This window comes from Stenella coeruleoalba, assembly GCF_951394435.1.
Source record: "Stenella coeruleoalba genome assembly, chromosome: 2".
Lineage (NCBI taxonomy): Eukaryota > Metazoa > Chordata > Mammalia > Artiodactyla > Delphinidae > Stenella > Stenella coeruleoalba.
In genome coordinates this window covers 109,371,978-109,388,526 of record NC_137147.1, presented here as the reverse complement: position 1 = coordinate 109,388,526, position 16,549 = coordinate 109,371,978, and the positions used below count along the sequence as shown (strand labels likewise).

General features: G+C 40.2%; 1 protein-coding gene across 2 annotated transcripts in view; it reads right to left on the bottom strand.

The window, feature by feature from the left end:
* Positions 1-1,814: 1,814 nt before the first annotated feature.
* The window catches only part of SEC11A (SEC11 homolog A, signal peptidase complex subunit), a 51,463-nt gene continuing 36,728 nt past the window's right edge, over positions 1,815-16,549 (bottom strand). Inside the window, exons 3-5 of one of the 2 annotated variants that reach the window (XM_079914819.1) lie at positions 9,520-9,639; positions 2,545-2,602; positions 1,815-2,356 (exon numbers count right to left, since the gene is read on the bottom strand). In XM_079914819.1, the coding sequence (XP_079770945.1) occupies positions 2,306-2,356; positions 2,545-2,602; positions 9,520-9,639 (229 nt within the window). In that variant the 3' untranslated portion in view covers positions 1,815-2,305. The remainder of the gene's footprint in view (positions 2,357-2,544; positions 2,603-9,519; positions 9,640-16,549) is intronic. The other variant, XM_079914818.1, reaches the window with a different exon arrangement.

Genomic DNA, 16,549 nt, shown 5'->3' with positions numbered 1-16,549 from the left:
CACAGGTTCAATCCCTGGTTGGGAACTAAGATCCCACAAGCCGCTTGGCATGGCCGAAAAAAAAAAACAACCCACAAAAACCACATTATAGGGCTTCCCTGGTGGCGCAGTGGTTGAGAGTCTGCCTGCCGATGCAGGGGACATGGGTTCGTGCCCCGGTCTGGGAAGATCCCACATGCCGCGGAGCGGCTAGGCCCATTAGCCATGGCCACTGAGCCTGCGTGTCCGGAGCCTGTGCTCCGCAACGGGAGAGGCCACAACAGTGAGAGGCCCGCGTACCGCAAAAAAAAAAACAACAAAAAAACCCCACAACACATTATATTTACTAATAAAATCTCCCAGTTTTAAGTCTTATGTTTTATCACTAGACAATATAAAAACTGGGAACACAGTACCTGTCTCCACAAATAATCTTTTTATTTTTGGCTAGTAGAGTGATTGAAATATTTTTAAATGATCTGGTTACTTTTCAGAGAATTTAGCTGTTGCTTCAAACTAGAGCATCCAGCAAAGGAGGAAAAACAGTAATTTTACAAAACTGGGTGTGAAAATATGCAAGTGAGGAAAATATTAACATTTCTCTCCCAACAAGTGTAACAGGAGGAGAAATCTGGACAGCGGAAGATAGAAGCACAAGGATGTTTACCCTCTGGCAAGCTAGGATCACAAAGAACTTTGGGATCCCAACCTTTGCCAAGAGAACACACACTGCTTCTCTCCCAGAGAAGTCTCTGAAAGGCTGGTACAAAACCAGCCAGGGCACCATTTAGGCTGAACAATTAACCCCGTCATCTGCAGGTTACTAGGAGGGAAAAATGGAGGAAGCAGCAATTTTCGGCCACACACGGAGGTGGGAGAGGGGCGGGGCGGGGGGGCGCATTTCAGCACTCTCCTTTCCTTGGCTCATGAGAAAACATAAGCACGATACAGACTTCAAAGACAGGTTCAAGAAGCACCTGTCAGCAATAATTTGCCAAGTTTCATACTCTGTTGATATCATTAAGAGCCCATATCCAAAGTCTGAAGGCTAAAGCCTGGATAATGAATTTAGGATGGCCCATCTCTACAGGGGAGGGTTTCAAAAGATTAACTGTCCCTATTCTCATTCCATTAGCATTAAAGTACGGGCTGATTTCCACCTCAGTTGAATAATAGAAACCATTTATTTAGCCCAACATTTTGCTTACTTTGAGATTTCACACTAATACAAAAAGAGAGCAGAGAGGATTAAGAGTATTTTGTGCTTTAAACACACTGAGTTACCCCATGCTCCCTATTTCCCTGTCTCAATATTAAAAGAAAAAACACAGGTGGGCTTTGCCTTTACTACTTTAAACCTTCCCTTCTTAAAGTCTGCATTAGAGAAAAGCAAAGTCAGTCACCTACAAGAACAGGTTCAGGCAAATTAGAGTCTAAAGAAAACAAGTAGCACACTTGCCCTCCAGCACCTTCCTCATGCCTCCCCAGATGCTAATACTCACTACCATCTTGTAGAAAGAGTTGAGAACGTCTCAAGTGTAGAAAAGGTTATGAGTCTACAGCAAAGTGAGATTTTCTGAACCTCTCGGCAACCAGCTGGGTTTATACATATCTGAGACCCCCTAATGAAGAATCAATTTTATGACTAAGATTTCTTACGAATATCAACGGCTACTTTTGCTTCACAAAAACAAAAACAAAACAAACAAAAACCAGTTGTCAGTATTAGGACAACCTTCTTGGCTGAAGAATTGTTCACATCAAAGCCTGTATCTCCCCAAGGGCGCTAAGAACCAGCACAGGAAAGCAAATATCAAAAGCTTTCCCAACAAACACAAGTCAGGGATAAGGGGTTTCGATATGCAAAGTCTTTTATTTAAAATTTTGAAAAGTTAAGACGACGACCACCTCAGTATATGCCATTCCCATTATAAGGAGGAATGACAGTTTCAAACTCGTGCAGAGCTGCATTTTCATTTACAGAACTCTGTAGGCACTTTAGAAGTGAAGCTTGGCTTCAAAATACAAACACTGGGGGCTTTGGCTCAATCTTTTAATATAAAAAATTCACTGATGTACAAAAATGTGAAAGTATGACAATGACAACTTATGAAATTCTGTGATTAAAAGTCCCCTCGAGTGCACGCTGTGGTGCACATGCACCCGCCCACACGTACTCTGGTGTGGAAACATAAACTAATGCAAACCAGTGCTACCAAGAAGCGCCAACATGTGTTCTCCATTCCACCAACCACAGATTGATATCTACTCCAAACATTCAGGAACAAAAAGTACAGCATCTTCCAGGAACAGCAAGGCAGACTTCTTACTCACGATGGACCAGCACAAATAAACCCAGCAAAAACAGTACTGCATACTAGAAAACAAACACAGAACCACAAGTCAGAGAAGCTTTTAAAAGCTCACAAATCCTCAGAGTTAATTAACAGACTGGTCTTTGTGACTATGATAAATCACGAAACTATCCAACTGGTCTTCCATCTTTTAACTGTAATCCATTTAACGGTTTCCAAAATTAATGAAACATATAGTACAGGATCTTACCTTAAATTTAGGATAGTCATTCATGAGGATCGTCACAATCCCAATGTAAGGAACAAATCTAAACAAACAAACAAAAAACTGATCATCACAGAACTTTCTAAGTAGCTGTTATCATTTACTGAACATTCTCAATATCTTCCATAGAATACTAATTTTCAGCTCACAAAATCCATTTGTATATACTGTCCTATTAGACACTTTCAACAGCCCATGTGATAGGGAAGTTAGGGGTATAGCCATTTTATAGATGAGGAAACAGTTGCTCATGCGCAAGATACATGGTGGAACCAGTACCAGATCTGAGGTCTCTGACCTCTAGTTGGTGACTCTAATGCCACCTGCTGATTCAGTGTTAGCGGTTGGGTTTGTTGTTATAACCTGTGGAGAGTTGTCAATCTAGTTGGGGAGACAAGGCAAACACAGCCAGAACATTACAAGGTACTTCATGTTAAGTGTCCAAAAAGTGAGTGTACAGCTCTATTATAGTACTTATGATTTCACCACCCTCTCATTTTTTAACCACGTGTAATCTGGCTTTGGCTCTCTTAATCCTGAAACTTCTTCTAGAACAGTTTAAATCATTGTATGCAGAAGACCAGTCTCAGCTCCTACCTTCCTTTTCATCTCTGCAGCACTTGACTTTGATGACCAGAAACCTGCCCTTGAAATCTTTCTCCTTGGTTTCTGTAACATACCAGTCTCTTTCTCTACCTACCTGTTGGCTGCTACACCTTTGCTTTTTCACTAGCTCTTGCTTTCCTCTTGTCCCTAAAGTTTGTCCCCTCAAACTAGGTAAAACCACTTGTTAAATAATCTCATATCACCTCATATATTTCCTTTGAAGTCTTCATCATGAGTTTAATTACAGAATTAGTTGCCTAACTAGCTGGATAGTGTCTGTCTCCCCTAGTAGACTCTAAGCTCTATAAAGGCAGAAACAGTGCCAATCTCTTCTCCACTGTATCTTCAAGGCCAAACTTGACACTTGGCACATAGCAGGCATCCAGTAAATACTGCCTGATTGAATGCTGGAATATCCAGGCCTCTTCTTTTCTCTTTCCCTTGGGGAATCTCACTTCCTCCCAGGACTTCAATTCTCCCCGCAAAACAAAAGACTCTTCAACATCATAAGAATTCAGGGTAGAGAGAGATGTGGGAGGAAATAGCAGTTAGAAATATACAACTTTCTTCTTTCTCTTCCTCTTCTACTGTTGGATTCCAGAGTGGACTGATACCATCCTCGAGCCTGTCCTAGAGAAGGGAGGTTGACCTTTGCATACTTTAAAATATCCCAGATACTTTTATTCAGGGCACCCACGACCTTAGCACACACCGAAGGTACACAAACAGAAATTACCTCCTATATAACACCTCTAACCATCAGAGGATTTGGCAATCTTGAAAAACAGAAGCTTTGTCTTTGGTGCATTTTACTTCCTTTTAAGAGCTCTCTTACTTCCCGTCTCCTGTCCTCACCCCATCCTGCCCCTCTCCCTCTGGCAGCACTACCCAGACTCATCTCTCTCTCCCCATCCCCAAACTCCCATTCGCATAAGTTGATGTTTCTTAAAACCTACACCTCCATTGTGAGAATCACTTGGACAGCTCATTAAAAATGCAGATTGCGGGGCTTCCCTGGTGGCGCAGTGGTTGAGAGTCCGCCTGCCGATGCAGAGGACATGGGTTCGTGCCCCAGTCCGGGAAGATCCCACATGCCACGGAGTGGCTAGGCCTGTGAGCCATGGCCGCTGAGCCTGCATGTCCGGAGCCTGTGCTCCGCAACGGGAGAGGCCACAACAGTGAGAGGCCCATGTACCGCAAAAAAAAAAAAAAAAAAAAATGCAGATTACGGACTTGCCCGGTGGCATAGTGGTTAAGAATCCGCCTGCCAATGCAGGGTACACGGGCTTGAGCCCTGGTCCAGGAAGATCCCACATGCCGCAGAGCAACTAAGCCTGTGCACTACAACTACTGAACCTGCGCTCTAGTGCCCGCGAGACACAACTACTGAAGCCCACACTCCTAGAGCCCGTGCTCCTCAACAAGAGAAGCCACCACAAAGAGAAGCCCGTGCACTGCAACGAAGAGTAGCCCCCACTTGCTGCAACTAGAGAAAGCCTGCATGCAGCAACGAAGACCTAACGCAGCCAAAAATAAATAAATATATTTTTTTAAAAGTGCAGATTGCTCTATCTTCCCAGATTTATTGAGTCAGAGCACCTCTGGAAGGTCGGGCCCAAATGACGCTTCTGCACATTAAAGTACAAGAAGCACAGTTCTAGCAAGCAAGATATATGGAACAGGCATGTGGTGACAAATCATATTCCCTTTTAGGGTCCATGCTTTATTTTCAACCTGTGGGACCTCTAAGAGCTGAAAAGTAACAGTCACTACAGAATGGCCTAGCTAAGCTCTAGGAGGGTAGATAAAGGTTTTCTATATTTTTAATACACATATTTTTTCTTTTTAATGCAACAACTCTATTTCTTTTGTCTCACTTATAACATCTTCATAAAAGCAACAGTTTCCAGTCCTTCAGAAGGAAAATCGTCTAAATTTAAGAACATAAAGGCAAATGCCTTACAGTAAAATGCAGATTAAAAGCTATAAAAGCATCTGTGACTTCTATTAAAACAACATCAGGGGCTTCCCTGGTGGCACAGTGGTTAAGAATCCGCCTGCCAATGCAGGGGGACACGGGTTTGAGCCCTGGTCTGGGAAGATCCCACATGCCGTGGAGCAACTAAGCCCGTTCACCACAACTACTGAGCCTGTGCTCTAGAGCCCACAAGCCACAACTACTGAGCCTGTGTGCCACAACTACTGAAGCCCGCGCACCTGGAGCCCGCGCTCCGCAACAAGACAAGCCACTGCAATGAGAAGACTGCGCACCGCAACGAAGAGTAGCCCCCGCTCACCGCAACTAGAGAAGGCCCATGCATAGCAATGAAGACCCAACACAGCCAAAAATAAGAAAATAAAACTCTAAAAAAAAAATTCTGTTTTAAATAAATAAAACAACATCAGACTGCTAATTCTGGCCTGATGATCAATCAGCAGCCATGCTCATGGGTAGAGACTTTCACTGTTACCTCCATACAATGATATCTATGCTCAAAGAAGCACAATGATCACATAGTCTGCTTATGGGTTATCCATGGAAACATATTCCCCCCCTACGGTGGTTTTTCCTTGCCCACCGTAAGTGTGAAATAGAAGCAACTTGATCTTTAGGAGTAATAGAAGCAAAACATAAGGTTGCCAGAATATGACAGGCAGTCCAAAGTCAAACAAAAGATTTAATTACCTATACTACTGTTTTCCTCCATGGACACAGACAGTCAAGAGTCGCTAATCAAGTGCATGATGCTGCTATCATCAGTCATCTTAAATTCAAATCAGTTGCACTTTTTTCCTACTGAGTTCAGATAAACTCTGCTAAAGCAGAGTTGATAATAAGCAGAGGTTTAAAATAAGTAAAACAAATGCCATCCACAAAGCCAACCTCAACACCAGCCTGTGGCAAGTTAACATCTAGAAGGTACAGTAGGGGTAAATACGTGTCCCTGGGAGTTCTTGGAATCAAAGGTGCTGCCAAGAAAGGAGCCTCAGAAGGAAGAACTATCTGCTGATGCTCTGGGTGAAAATAATCTGTCAGATGTCAAAAGGGATCTACATCTGGGAAGTTTGGACCCCAGTAGCTGCCTTAAAAAGGAGCATTGTTTCTATCCCGGAACAGTCTGTTTCAAGCTAAGTAAAAAGTACATTGTAAAAGACTCCTCCAGGATTTCCCCGGTGGTCCAGTGGCTAAGACTCTATGCTCCCAATGCAGAGGGCCTGGGTTCAATCCCTGGTCAGGGAACTGGATGCCACATGTATGCCGCAACTAAGAATTCAAATGCCACAACTGAAGATCCCGCACGTGGCAACAAAGGTCCTGTGCGCCACAACTAAGACCAGATGCAGACCAAAAAAAAATTAAATAAATAAATAAAAGCCTCCTCCATAAAACTGATTTCAGTCAACAGAGAGCTCAATTACTCTGCTCCTTCCTTTATTTTTATTCTTCTTTTCGCTGTCAATATTTCTCTATTCCCTGATCTTCTGCCAGGTTTTCGTCCTCTTTTCCTGTTGCTTTCTACTCGTCTTTGACTAACAGGTTCTCTTGTGTTTTTCAACTACCTGAATTTAGAAAGAATCACCCCTATTCTTACTTGGTTCAGTATTAGTTTCACTTTCTAAAAGTGTTTTATTACATGCTATAACATGAATGAACCTTGAAAACATTACGCTAGGTGAAAGAAGCCGGACATATTGTAAGACCACATATTGTAAGATTCTGTTTATATAAAATGTCCAGAACAGGCAATCCATAGAGACAGGAAGTAGATTAGTGGTTGCCAGGGGCTGCAGGGAGAAGGGGATGCGGAGTGACTGCAAATCAGTACCAAGTTCTCTTTTTGGGGTGAGGAAATGTTCTGGAATTAAACAGTGGTGACGGTTTTACAACTTTGTGAATATAATAAAACTCGCTGTACTGTACACTTTAAAAGGGTAAATTTTATATCCTAATATATGTGAATTATATTTCAATAAAAAATTGTTTAAATTTGTTTTTATTTAGGGCTTTAGGCTTCAGTGTAAAATTTTTTAGTGTGCAGCTGTTTGAAAAAAAAAAAAATTCCAAGGTTTGGGTACAGTCTGACTCTGAAATATAGTTTAGCATTTTATAAACACAATTTTCACAAAAGGAGATGATGTGCCTCATTATGTGTCAAGGTAAGTGGTGACATAATCAACGGAAAGTGAATTTGTAACAGTTAAGAGTCTGTGCTCCTGCTGTTCATGTCCCAGATGTTTATACTTCATGCAAAGTTATTTAATTAAGAGAGTACCAGACTATAACATTTTTAAAATTAATAGCCAGAAAAAGGCCTATAACTTTCAATGCTGGGATTTTAGAAATAACACTGTACATAGTTTGGGACTTTTAAAAAATTCTTTAGAAAAGACAAGTTACTTGAGTAAAAGAAAGCCTGGTTCCTCCACCCTTCCATAGGATGATGCATTTTTTACCCAAACAGGGGGCCAGAATGAGCAGACAGAGCTGCACTAAACACCTAAGAATCAAGATCCAGATAAAGGGACCCTCTGGGAGGAGTACAAATAAAACTGTACAACAAAATTTGTCCAAAGCCTTAAAATATGCTTATGTTTCACCAGGTCATTCCAAGTATAAGAATTTACTGTGAAGAAATGACTGGGCAGAGGCACTGAGATATATGTAACAGGGATGCTCATCATAACACTGCTCACAATCAAAGGCATCTGACAATAGGAGATTTTGGCTAAATAAAAATATGGTCTTTGCACACAGTAGAGTAGCATACAGATTTGAAAATGATGATATGGAAATAAATCTTTTGATTTATAGATACTAATAACATTGGAGGATAAAAAAGAGGTTATAAGCAGTGTGACCATTCTCTCCCCGTACACAAAATGTGTTTATGTATACACACTTATACATTAAGATCTGCATCTTTACACATATCGGCTAAAAGAACACAAACCAAAAAATTAAATATTTATGGAGGAACTGAAAGGAAAGAAGTGACTCTGCTTTTTGATGACTGTTATTTCCTTATGTTTCTACAAGAATCTGTACATTTGCAATTAAAGGAAAAGCAAAAAGACTCTAAGAGGCTGATATTAGCAGCACCTTGGGAACTGAGGGAAATGGGGACTATCACTTCTCAGAAGCACTGATAATCTAATTTGAATTATAAAAGTATGTTTAGCTCCATCATAGGAAATCAAGTTCCCTTGAACTGGAGGTGTGCACAAAAAACCAGGTCTGCTGAAGACAAAACACATTGGTGCTTTTTCTGATCCGATCTCTCTGGCCCCAAACTGAACATCTCTTCTGCTGTAACCAAGGCAGCTTTTACTTAATAACTTGAATTTATTTCTTTATGGGAACACAGCTCCTCAGCTCCACTGTTCACTAGTGGAATCACTGAATCCACAGTGTCTGTTCTAGGTTAGAAGGAGCAGGTGTTCTGACAGTGGATAAGAGTGCCATGTAGCATCTAAAGAGTGAGAACAAGCAGCTACCCATCTCAGAAGTGTTATACCAGTAATTTTGCTATGACGGTAAAAAGGCTGGGCTCTGGAGTCAGCCAGCCACTTACTATCATCAGTGTGACTTAGATAAACAACCTAACATGTCTGTGTTTCCTCATCTGTAGAATGGAAATATTAGGGTTGTTCTCAGGTTAAAATGAGGTAATACTTGTAAAGAAAGCACTTAGAATGAGTCTCTGGCACAGAGTAAGCCCTAATAAATGTGAGTTATTGTTAATAGTATTAATAACATGAAGGTAGTAATAATCCCATACTTCCTCATACCAGTAACTTACAATTCCTGTCCTTCACTGATCTGTTCTCCTGATAAAATCTGAAATAAACAGGCTTAATATAACTTTTAAATTTCATTTGACCTCAATAATTTCAAAACTAGAAATAAAACAATATGGAATAAATCAACATGATGAAATTAATCTAGATGAACACTTTAAGTTGTTGACTCAGTAAACACTTAAGAAATGTAAGTTTCAAGAAGCAGGATTAATACCGCTCTGGATCCCCAGAGCCTAGCACAGTATTAGACGTCAGAGTACATGGAAGGTGCCCAGTAACATTTCTGAAATGAATTAAACAGACAAATGAATTTTTTAAATTGTCACTCTAATTCATCCTCATCACTAATATTCTGTTCTTTTATAGCACCCCATATCCTCCCTTCTGGAGCAGTAAACCTGAAGTTTCAGATGCAATTTAAGAAGCGTACTTTTTCAAAGGACACAAGGTGATTTGGCCGAACCAGGACCAAGCCATTATATTCAATTGTGTATGATCAGACACTATGATCGAGAGAGCCAATGTTTCAGTAAATCTCCCCTCTATACTTACCCCCTCGCTCTCCCCACGACATCTTTTTTCTCTAGCCAATGTTGTCCTTGTTTATAGAGGCCTCGGTCATCAACCGCATTATTATCTCCTTTGGTCAAAAACTTGATATGTCCATTTTGCCTTAAAAGAGTAAGGGAAACCCAAGTCACCAAATACCTTCATGCCATTTGAAAGTACAAAATTTGTTCATGTTAACTGAAAATTCCTGTGGAACTGTGGCATTTTATCATCATTCCCAATATAAAAATAATTATTTATTTAGCTAAAAGGATGTTCATAGCTATATTATTTACAATAAGAAAAAACTGGAAGCAAACAAAGTCTAACAGGAGTTGAAATCTATGGAAGCATTAAGGCCGGTGATACAGAAGAAAATTTAATGACATCAGAAGATCATACAAATTTTATTAAGTGAAAAAATATTACAAAATAGCATGTACAGTATAATATCATTTTCATATTAAAATAAACACAAACCACCAAATTTTGGAAATACAAAGCGCAAAGGAACACATTAAACTACTTCATTTGGATATAATCTTCCAAACGAAGACTGTGGGAAACTACAGAATGACCCAGTTTCTTCAACCAATAAATTGCAAGGGACAAAGAAAGTTAGAGAAGGAATTTACAGATTTAAATAAAAGACATTATAAAGCCATATCAACCAACTGCAACTGAGGACCTTCTTTGAATCTGGATTCAAACAAATTGTTAAAAAAAGTTAAGACACAATTGGAAATTTGAACAAAGATTGGAAACTTAATGATACAAAGGAATGATTGTTCATGTTTTTAGGTGTAAGAATGTTAATTACAGTTATACTCTTTAAAAGCTCACTGGTTATGTTTTATAGCTATTTATTGAAATATTTACATATATACCACATGATATCTAGGATTTAATTCAAAATAATACAGGCAGGAGAAGGGGAAGAGGTGGCAATGTAGGCAGAATTGGCTATAGATTAATAATTATTGGAACTAGGTGACTGGTACATGGAAGTTCATTATACTGTTTTGTCTACTTTTGTGCATGTTAGAAATTCTCCATATGAAAAAAAAAAGTAAAAAAGAAAAATATTAAACAAGGTCTAAAATGATAGACCAAGGTGTAAACAGCAGCTATCTATGGCTTTTTTTTAGCTGGCTTTTAGCTTCTCATTTTTTTTCTCCAACAAACATGCACTACTTTTACAAGCCAGGGTCTATAGAACATCATCCTACTCGATCAGATAATTATTAATTTAATTCTACTAAAGAACCATGAGGCTTCTAGTAATCTTAAAATTTAACTGAAAGCAAAGTGCATTTTACAGTTGATAAAGACTATCTTAAAAAATTAACTCAAGGGCTTCCCTGGTGGCGCAGTGGTTGAGAGTCCGCCTGCCGATGCAGGGGACACGGGTTCGTGCCCTGGTCCGGGAAGATCCCACATGCCATGGAGCAGCTGGGCCCGTGAGCCATGGCCGCTGAGCCTGCGCGTCCGGAGCCTGTGCTCCGCAATGGGAGATGCCACAACAGTGAGAGGCCCGTGTACCACCAAAAAAAAAAAAAAAAAAAATTAACTCAAGTGAGTTTGGGTTAACAGCTACACTAGAAAGAAGAAAAATAGCTTTAACTCCTACTGACTAATATCCACCTAGATTCTAAGCCAGAAAATGGCTCACTAGACACTAAATCATCTGCAGATAAAACTAAATTGGGAGGTGCTGCAACAACAAAAACAGTTAAGTGCAAACAGTCTCATTAAAAATGAGATTCCAATTAGAAAAAATGCTAATATATACAGAGAAAAATAATCTGTAGCTGACAACTCAGTAAGTGAAAGAATGTCTGAAAAATCCTGGAGGGTAAAAGAGGACAGGTGCCAAGGGGGGGCTAGCTGCAGAGTGAAAGTCAGCAGCAGCAGGAAGAAGAGTCCATTCAACCAGGAAATAACACCAAGAAAAGAGACAGAAAAGTAAAGTATGAGGAAAGAAAAGCTGGGAAATGGGAAACTCCCCAGGAAAGGAAAGGGATGCTACGAGAGATCTGAGCTATTCCCAAAGACTAATTTGTCAACAAAACAAACAAACAAACACAATTTCCCACCCTCTGGGATGTAATCAGGACCCACTATAGCTGTTTGAAAAAGCACAGGTTTCCTTCATCTACTTAATAGTGCAAGAGGGCTTCCCTGGTAGCGCAGTAGTTGAGAATCTGCCTGCCAATGCAGGGAACACGGGTTCCAGCCCTAGTCTGGGAAGATCCCACATGTCGCGGAGCAACTAGGCCCAAGAGCCACAACTACCGAGCCTGCGCGTCTGGAGCCTGTGCTCCGCAACAAGAGAAGCCGCGATGGTGAGAGGCCTGTGCACCACAATGAAGAGTGGCCCCCGCTTGCCCCAACTAGAGAAAGCCCTCGCACAGAAATGAAGACCCAACACAGCCAAAAGTAATTAATCAATCAATTAATTAATTAATTTAAAAAAAATTTTTAAAAATAGTGCAAGAAATATTCTCTGGTGGCAACCAGCTCCTATTAAGCCTACTATGAAGACCTATTCTAGCACTTCACAACCCACGAGCACCGAATCCTGACTGACAACACATTTATACGGGACTTTTCCCTCGCTAGCATAGGGACCAAATATTTAGTATTATCTATCTCCAAGGAGCTCAAAGCACTTAAAATTCAACCATTACAATACTGTGATGTTAGGAGGGAGGAAATAACTTAGATAAGATAAAGTAAGACCCCAAGAGCCAAATGGGTGCAAAATAATGTATCTATCTGCACAGAAAAAGCAAAGCAAAGGACTAAGTCACCCCAATGGAGAATTCTCCTTCTAAATACTTGATCACATGCCAGTATTCAATATCATCAAATTATAATACTACCTATAGGCTGAACTTATTAAATACATATTAGAGTAGGCTATACAATAAGATAAAGTAAGAGTTTATATGTGGGAAAAATGTAAGTATTATGAATTGCTGACTAACAGGCTAATACGAGGAGCTATCCATGAAAATTAAGTCAACTGATAAACATTTAATAGCTATCTCACCTTTTAAATTAAAAAACAAACTTCACTATCTCTGCTTTCCTAACTCGTCCATTTTGGAAGAAAATGGAAAGCAAAAAATAGGCAAGGGGAGAGAAGGATTCAAAGAAGATGTTTTTTGCTGTTTGCCACAGTACATATAACCTTTCTGCATGCATATCTCATAGCCCTCCTTTTTTTACTTAATTAAAAATACAGTATTAACTATAATCAGTGCAGGAGGTGGTTAAGTCTTTTTTTTTTTTTTTTTAAATAACAATGCCAGGGGGTAGGGATAAATTGGGAATTTGGGATTAACAGATATACACTACTACGTATAAAATAGATAAACAACAAGGACCTACAGTATAGCACAGGGAACTATATTTAATATCTTGTAACACGTTTAGTTTAAAAAAACAAATAAAATAATTTTTAAAAAGATAAAATGATTAAGGGATAACACAATCTCCAAACAAAAACAAAAACTCCAATGCCAACCACTTTCTCACAATTTCCTATTGTCCCCAAATATCGGAAATTACTTAATGTTTCTGTTAAGGGAATTTTTCCTGAGCTCAGTAGTGCACTAGAGAGAAGCCCTTGATAACGTGCACTTTTCCATTGCCTAGTCAGATAGCTCAGGACACAAAATTAGTCTCACGTGGATAACAGGCAGGACTAGATGAACTACACTGGGCACAAAGAACAGATTCAAATTCATGGACCTAGTACCATCGTATTAAGTAGTACTTGGCAAGGTCATCTTTTAGTTCAGGAATTCTTTGCATATGTGGTAATACCAGGTATATTCTACCATATGCTCATGAGATAATCATGTTACAAAATAGTACTGAGGACACAGCTGACTCCAAGTTTCTGGGAAACAACTGAGGCAAACATCTCATTGTTTAGGTTATGTGCTGCTTGGAGGGCAGATATTCTACAGCTGGAGAAGATGGGAAAAAGTCAAGTATGGATTTTTCCAGATAGTTGCAGAAATAAGTTCTGATGTCATATCAGAGCTTTTCCCAGGTAGCTGAAGTCGTGCCCACAAACCTTGCCTGCCACGGTCACGGTGATGGAGAGCCAGTCAACGCAATGCCGTGCAGCTGACAGGGTCCTGGTGCTCCGGCCTGGTGTCACGCCTGAGCCTCTGAGGTGGGAGAACCAAGTTCAGGACATTGGACCACCGGAGACCTCCCAGCCCCATGTAATATCAATCAGCAAGAGCTCTCCCAGAGACCTTCATCTCAATGCTAAAACCCAGCTCCACCCAACGGCCAGCAAACTCCAGTGCTGGACGCCCCATGCCAAACAACTAGCAGGACAGGAACACAGCCCCACCAATTAGCAGAGAGGCTGCCTAAAATCATACTAAGTTCACAGACACCCCAAAACACACCACTGGATGTGGCCCTGTCCACCAGAAAGACAAGATCCAGCCCCACCCACCAAAACACAGGCACCAGTCCCCTCCACCAGGAAGCCTACACAAGCCACTGAACCAACCTTACCCACTGGAGGCAGACACCAAAAACAACGGGAACTATGAACCTACAGCCTGCGAAAAGGAGACCCCAAACACAGTAAGTTAAACAAAATGAGAAGACAGAGAAATATGCAGCAGACGAAGGAGCAAGGTAAAAACCCACCAGAACAAACAAATGAAGAGGAAATAGGCAGTCTACCTGATAAAAAATTCAGAGAAATGATAGTAAAGATGATCCAAAATCTTGGAAATAGAATGGAGAAAATATAAGAAACATTTAACAAGGATCTAGAAGAACTAAAGAGCAAACAAACAATGATGAACAACACAATAAATGAAATAAAAAAATTCTCTAGAAGGAATCAATAGCAGAATAACTGAGGCAGAAGAACAGACAAGTGACCTGGAAGATAAAATAGTGGAAATAACTACCACAGAGCAGAATAAAGAAAAAAGAATGAAAAGAACTGAGGACAGTCTCAGAGACCTCTGGGACAACATTAGTTGCACCAACATTGGAATTATAGGGGGTCCCAGAAGAAGAGGAGGAAAAAAAGGGTCTGAGAAAATATTTGAAGAGATTATAGTTGAAAACTTCCCTAACATGGGAGAGGAAACAGTAAATCAAGTCCAGGAAGTGCAGAGTCCCATAAATAAAACTCTTAGAGGAAAACATAGGCAGAACACGCTATGACATAAATCACAGCAAGATCTTTTTTGACTCACCTCCTAAAGTAAGGGAAATAAAAACAAAAATAAATAAATGGGACCTAATGAAACTTAAAAGCTTTTGCACAGCAAAGGAAACCATAAACAAGACGAAAAGACAACCCTAAGAATGGGAGAAAATATTTGCAAACGAAGCAAATGACAAAGAAGTAATCTCCAAAATATACAAGCAGCTCATGCAGCTCAATACCAAAAAAACAAACAGCCCAATCCAAAAATGGGCAGAAGACCTAAAGAGACATTTCTCCAAAGAAGATATACAGACTGCCGACAAACACATGAAAGGATGTTCAATATCACTAATCATTAGAGAAATGCAAATCAAAACTACAATGAGGTATCACCTCACACCGGGTCAGAATGGCCATCATCAAAAAATCTACAAACAATAAATGCTGGAGAGGGTGTGGAGAAAAGGGAACCCTCTTGCACTGTTGGTGGGAATGTATATTGATGCAGCCACTATGGAGAATAGTACGGAGGTTCCTTAAAAAACTAAAAATAGAACTACCATATGACCCAGCAATCCCACTACTGGGCATATACCCTGAGAAAACCGTAATTCAAAAAGAAGCATGGACCACATGTTCATTGCAGCATTATTTACAATAGCCAGGACATGGAAGCAACCTAAGTGTCCATCGACAGATTAATGGATAAAGAAGATGTGGCACATATATACAACAGAATATTACTCAGCCATAAAAAGAAACGAAATTGAGTTATTTGTAGTGAGGTAGATGGACCTAGGGTCTGTCATACAGAGTGAAGTAAGTCAGAAAGAAAAACAAATACTGTACGCTAACACATATATATGGAACCAAAAAATAAAAAATAAAATGGTTCTGATGAAGCTAGGGGCAAGACAGGAATAAAGATGCAGACATAGAGAATGGACTTGAGGACACGGGGACGGGGAAGGGTAAGCTGGGATGAAGTGAGAGAGTAGCACTGACATATATACACTACCAAATGTAAAACAGCTAGGGGGAAGCAGCTGCATAGCACAGGGAGATCAGCTCAGTGCTTTGTGACCACCTATAGGGATGGGATAGGGAGGGTGGGAGGGAGGTGCAACAGGGAGGGGATATGGGGATATATGTATACATATAGGTGATTCACTTTGTTATACAGCAAAAACTAACACAACATTGTAAAGCAATTATACTCCAATAAAGATGTTAAAAAAAAAAAAAGGTAGTTATTGAGCAGATCCCAGTGTTGCACGGGGAGGAAAACGTATGTTTATAAGACAAAAAGAAAATGACCCCCAACTTAACATTTTGTCTCTGGATGCTAGGATTACAGGCAATTTTGTATTTTCCAATTTCACACAGCATCATGTGTTAAGAATAATAATGTAATAAGAATGTTCATAAGATGGAGATTCAATACATGAAAAAAAAGTTTTATGTTATATTTACAAATTTACATAAGAAGTAGATGGAACTTTTAATCTGAGGGCCCAGGGTTCAAGTTCCTGTCCAGGTTCCAAAAAAAAAAAAATTAAATAAATAAGTAAAATTTATTAGAAAAAAGAGTAGGGCTTCCCTGGTGGCACAGTGGTTGAGAATTTGCCTGCCAATGCAGGGGACACAGGTTTGAGCCCTGGTCTGGGAAGATCCCACATGCCACAGAGCAACTAGGCCCATGAGCCACAACTACTGAGCCTGTGCGTCTGGAGCTTGTGCTCCACAACAAGAGAGGCCACGACAGTGAGAGGCCCACGCACCGCGATGAAGAGTGGCCCCCGCTCACTGCAACTAGAGAAAGCCTTCACA